Source organism: Cryptotermes secundus, unplaced genomic scaffold (assembly GCF_002891405.2).
Source record: "Cryptotermes secundus unplaced genomic scaffold, Csec_1.0 scaffold989, whole genome shotgun sequence".
NCBI classification, from domain to species: domain Eukaryota; kingdom Metazoa; phylum Arthropoda; class Insecta; order Blattodea; family Kalotermitidae; genus Cryptotermes; species Cryptotermes secundus.
In genome coordinates, this window is record NW_019738982.1 from 396,730 (window position 1) to 402,729 (window position 6,000).

At 45.7% G+C, this 6,000-nt stretch overlaps 1 protein-coding gene across 1 annotated transcript in view; it reads right to left on the reverse strand.

Moving 5' to 3' along the window:
* The window catches only part of LOC111871533, a 136,919-nt gene extending 136,244 nt beyond the window's left edge, over positions 1 to 675 (reverse strand). Inside the window, exon 1 of the mRNA XM_023864701.1 lies at positions 599 to 675. Within this exon, the coding sequence (XP_023720469.1) occupies positions 599 to 675 (77 nt within the window). The remainder of the gene's footprint in view (positions 1 to 598) is intronic.
* Positions 676 to 6,000: the final 5,325 nt, after the last annotated feature.

Here is a 6,000-nt window from a genome sequence, read left to right on the forward strand (position 1 = left end):
AGTTAAGTTGGCGATGAAAGGAGACCGTCACGACGCCCTCCAGGACATCCAAACGGAATCTACGGCAGTTTTAAATGCGATTCCACAAAAGGAGTACAGTGATTGTTTTCGAAAACTTTTCAATCGATTCCAGCTTGTATCGATTCAGAAGCTGCCTATTTGGACTAAAGAGAGTGAAATTTTGAAAATAATTCACGTCTTGTATTTTTAACGAACACAGTCCTAAAAGAACCTGGACACACTGTGTACAAAGAGGAAGTGAATGCAAAGCGGACAATATGGATGCAGATAACCCTGTAACATTCTGTGCAACTGTTTCATGTATAATTTTGAAGATGCTTGTTCCACGGTTTACGAACTGACACAAAGTCATTGACATAACCTACGTGTATGTGTTTCATACGATTCTCACAATAAAGAACGATTGTTTCCCTAAATGGTATTAAATGGGTGGTCTTTGTACGGTACGTGCTGGATATCTAGGGGGAGGGGCTTCTGGAGGCCCAAATTACTTTTCCAAATTATGCAATTCTTAATTTAAGAGAATATCAAAATCCCGTGGCCCGTGTCTCAGTAACGTGAATCAGCTAGCGAGCACCGCTCACTCAGTCCCTGGGCAACATTCCTGCTATGAGCTGGGCACAAGGCACGGTCCTGCGATGCCACTGTCGGCATCATACACTGACAAGCGAATCGGTTCAATAAGTACAATGGCTACCACATGAACTAAGATATCCCTACAAACCAGAAGATATCACAATATCAACAGATGATACAAAAATATCACCAGACACCAGAAGATACCAAAATACCGTATTTACGCATGTATAGGCCGCACATTTTTTGCCAAAAATTCAAGAGGAAAACTGGGGTGCGGCTTATATTCGAAATATTCGAAATCACACTTCATTATAAAAAAATTATATTCATAATTAGTAATACAGGGTGTTCAAAGATCGAGGAAATCGGGGCAGCAGCGTAGAGCGGATGGATCGTTTCTCCGCGACTACTGTGCCCTTCCCCGCTAGCGAGAGTGCAGTCGTGTCGCTGATACTCTTACATCAGTTTCTGTACATGCACACATTTACAAGAATACTGTAAATAGACAATACAAACTCACCATGCTTTATAACATCTGCTGAAAGTGACCCCCTTCTGCTTGCAAACATGAATAAATTATGCGACACTTTCTGAAGTTGGTCCACGGTAATTGAACCGTATTACTGTTCATCACTTGACTCGTTACTGTCGATGTCGCTCTCGCTCGAAGTTTCGCTGTCAGGTGATGTCAGCCATACAGCGTCATCTTCAGTCCCGTCCATTGCGTTGGAAATGGATGTGACTTTAAAATTTTTGGAAACCATTTCTTCTGGTATGGTGTTCCATGCAGCCACAATCCACTCACACATTTGACTTAATGAAGGTTTCTTCAGTCGTCTAGTCGGCGTCATCTCCGTGGAACCGCATCTCCAGTTCCGGTAAAAGCGCCGCAAATGAGACTTGAAAGGACGGTTTATTGACACGTCAAGTGGTTGTAACATGCCAGTCATCCCCCGTGGTATCACAACCATATCACTTTTCTCCTGCCTCATCTTCACTTTCACATTTTCAGTTAAATGGCTTCGAAAACTGTCAACCACTAACATTGACCGCTGACGTAAAAGTGCGCCTGGGCGCCGAAACCACACTGATTTCAACCAATCCAGATAGAGCTCTTCTGTCATCCATCTTTTTTCTTGAACTCTCACCAAAATTCCCGGTGGAAGCTTTTCTTTCGGCAATGTTTTGCGTTTGAAGATTACAAATGATGGTAGTTTGTTTCCATCAGCAGTGATACCAAGCATTACGGTACACCGCTGCTTTTCTGCTCCTGCAGTCCGCACATGCACTGTTTTTTCGCCTGCTTTGTTCACTGTACTTTCACCCGGCATTTCAAAGAACACAGGAGTTTCATCAACATTTCCAATAGCTCCCATGGTGTAGTTGTGCGTCTTTCTTAATTTCAGGACATGTTTTTGAAATGCAAGCAGTTTCTCCTGGTATGTGTCGGGAAGGCGCTGCGCTATTGACGTCCGTCGCCGAATTACAAGATCATGTCGGGCCATAAAGCGCCTTGCCCATCCATAACTTCCCTTAAATTCATTACGAGGAATTTTCATTCTGTCCGCTATTTTGAGGCCTTCAAATTGAATCATTTCCACAGACACTGAAAACCCATCCGCCGTGTATTACGCACATATCGCAAAAGTTTATTTTCAAGTTCTGGAAATTTAGCTTTCTTTCCGCGGAAAGATTGTCGATTTTGTGACGTTTTTTCAAGGGCATCTTTCGTTAGTATCCATCTTCGCACATTTTTTTCGTCAACGTCGAATTTTCTCCCTGCTGCTCGATTTCCGTGTTCTTGTGCGTAATGCACCACTTGAAGTTTAAATTTAGACGTATAACCTGCTCTTACTCGACCCATGTTTCACTCAGAACTAACCAGGCAAGTCAAGTAAAGGCGAAAAGGTTATAACTCTCCCCCGCAATGCCTTTGTTCCGAGCGGTACCGTTATTTTCGCTAGTTGCGAACTTAGGAATGTTAAACGTTGCCAAATTTCGGAATAATTTCTACTCCTCAAATAATATTCCAAGAAAATTATTTTTCCTATAATTTGTCTGAAAATTGTGCTGCGGCCTATACATGCGTAAATACGGTATCCCTAGAAACCAGATGATACCCAAATATCAACAGAAGATCGAAGATGTCAGCACAAACCATAAGATACAAAAATATCAACAATAGATACAAAGATATCAGTATTAGGCAGAAGATACTAAAATATTCCTAAAAACCAGAAGATACCAAGATATATGAGCATAAACCAGAAGATATCAAGATATCTCTCAAATCCAGAAGCCACCAAGATATCCCTACAAAACAAGAAGATACCACAATATGGACAGAAGGTACAAAGACATCAGTGCAAAGAATAGGATATCCCAACAAACCAAAAAATACGAAGATACCAGTATGAACAGCACAGCTACACACGACTACAGCTGGGATGTTCATCCCATGAGCTCTGTGCCTCGCCGCTCACCCTGCTTGCTGCGGGCTCACTCGGTAGGAGCAGGATGCGTCTGGTCGTCAAGCAACCGATTCTGGCCCCCTGTCGTCCTGCTCTGTCTGCTCACTGAACAACAGAACCTCGGGATCCTTCCTGAGAGAGTGACGCCGTGCAGTCTGCTAGACACTTACCAAACTGCTAATTCACTCATCAATGGCTGTGCAACCTTTTGGTGGGTTCTGGCTTCGTAATCCCATATAAATCGGTAGGATTTCTTGGATGGGGGATCAGCCTATTGCAAGGCCGCCACCTACATACAGAATAAACGCATATACAGGGTTTGTCCGGAAAGTAATGCAATTAAGTTCGTAAAAAAGGATTGTTCAAGATATCGTTACAAACGTATAAAATTCTTCTAAGTACTCGCCTTGGGCATCCACACACATTTGCCAGCGACTTTTCCATGCACGGTATGCATCCTGGAAGGCGTCGACGGGGACCTCGTTTAGAGCCTTTGTCACAGCGGTTTTGGTCGCTTCAGTGGTTCCAAAACGGGTTCGCAAACGTTGCCAAGCTGTGCTTGACCAGAAACTCCCGGACGCGCAGAGCGGTGTGGCTGGGAGCGTTTCCGCATGTGCAAACTGTCGGTAACGATGCCGTGCAGTGGTTTTCGGAACACTGAGAGCCTCTGCTATCATCGGAACACTCATCCGACGACAGGTATTTAAAAGATCACGAACACGAGACAAATTTTTGTCACTTTTGCTGCGTGACGGCCGTCCAGAGCGTCCATTGCGTGAGTGGGATTCGAACACATGACCTCGGTGTTCGAGTGCGCGAAAACAGTTCATGCCTCAGATCGTGTGGCCCCAAACTGCTAATATCTGTGCTTAAATAAGCAATAGGTCATAAAGACGTAGGGGGCAGTGGAGGTAGAGATCCAAGTATTCCAGAAGTGCTCTTCAGTACGAGAGACGCACGTTACACATAAATGAATGTGGGGATCGGAGACGAGGATTGCAAGAGCTGATTATAGAATCGCATTCGGCTGGCACCTGGTTCCAATCTCGCCAAGGACACCGGCTCTCGTGACCCAAAACTTTCTTCCTTTTCCTCAGTCCCTCTACGCAAATGTCGGGGTAGTACCTCGGTCACGTTCCCACCGCTCCCTTTTGCAAACAGCCAAGATATGATGGGCACCACATTGTTGGCAAACACTACGGGCACCTTCAAGTTGGTAACAATGCCATTTCTTTTTCACCCCTGTATAGATTACACCCCCCTTCCATCATGAGACTGGAGATGTTAGCTTAGAAAGGCCGTGGGGCGAAGAAAATGTTTTTAAAAACTCTACTAATAAGCTACGGGGGAAGGGAGGCTTTTCTGTATGTTGGAGGCGATGCAGAAACTCAATGTCTGGCGTGGGGCGGATCAACATTTAATTCCCCTCACCCCTATCCACCTCGCACCCTCACAATCGCGAAACCTTACCAGCAGCAGAATCACCCCCCCCCAACACGCAAAACAAAGCCTGTAACATCAACCTCTCAAAAAAACGGAACAAGCGCAGTGACGTAGCTCTCTGTGCCCTTCAGAGCAGGGTCCACCGACATCGCCCTTTACGGAGCGCCGAGACGCCATCAATCACGGAAGGCGGGCATCTGCCGACAGCGGCCCAGAGCAGTTGAACGGGACGTCGATACAGAGCAGACGTGGCGCTTTGATAGCAGGCGCCAGGGCTACGTGGAGCATCACTGCTGTTCCGACATCGGCTGGCGGCAAGCCGAATCTCACTCCTAAAACCTGAAGATGGAAGCAGACAGGTCCTCCGATACCTTTGCTCCCTGTATTTCTTTTATTGCTAGTGGGGTGGGACTTTATCCCTTGTACTGCGGCCACTTCTGGCCTATTGTACCAGCATCAGGTGGTAGGTGAGAATGATTGTGGAGCAATTGGTGGAATGAAGATCAGAAGGGGAAACCGAAGTACTCTGAGAAAACCCGCCCAAGCGCCATTTTGTCCACCACAAATCCCACTTGACCAGACCCGGGATCGAAGCCGGGCCGCCGCGGTGGGACGCCAGCGACTAACCTCTTGAGCTTGCTCCCTGTATACCAGACTGCAAGACGGTATATGCCAGAAGACTAGGTAGATTCAGTGGAGTGTGCCCTCGGAGGCTCTGCAACAGAACAGTGACTTCCAGGCATGTCAAGCTAACCAAGTATGGCTGGTCAACAGACTTACCTATCCAACCGTCTGTCTAGTTAGGAGACGTAACCAGCCAACTGACTTATCAACCCAACCGGCAGTCTATCAAAGAGACTTAACCAGCCAACCGGCTGCCTAGAAAAGAGACTTAACCAGCCAACCGGCTGTCTAGCTAGGAGTCTTAGCCATGCAACTGACTGCGTAGCGATCTGACTGACTGGCCATCTAAGTAACCTTCAAACTAAGTAAACCTCTAATGACTTAAGATCTTCCGAATAATATGTAAGCATCTAGTTCGTACCTAACAGAAAACACATTATGTATCCGCTACAAAGCCCAACAGGTAAATGCTGTTTGCGGAAACAGTCGCTGTTAATTGTGAGAATCATGCGGAACACACAAATACACTTCCAAATAATAGATAAGAATTCAGTCGGTACCTCAAAGGAAACACATTACGTCTCCACTACAAAACCCAACCGCTTAATGCTGTTCGGGGAAACTTGTCATTCTTATTGTGAAAACCATACGGAACAAACAAATACACTCTGTGAGCAGAATGCAGAGTTTAATATTGTCACGTGGTTGGGTAAGTGGATTTATCAGGCACTTACAGTGGTGACTACAAATAACTACGGCGGTGTTACTCAGTTACACACTTCCAACACCACTGTAGCTACAGGGTTACACACATTGTCTTCAATAGCTGTTGCTTAGTAGCGGCTTCCAACGTGTGGGCGTT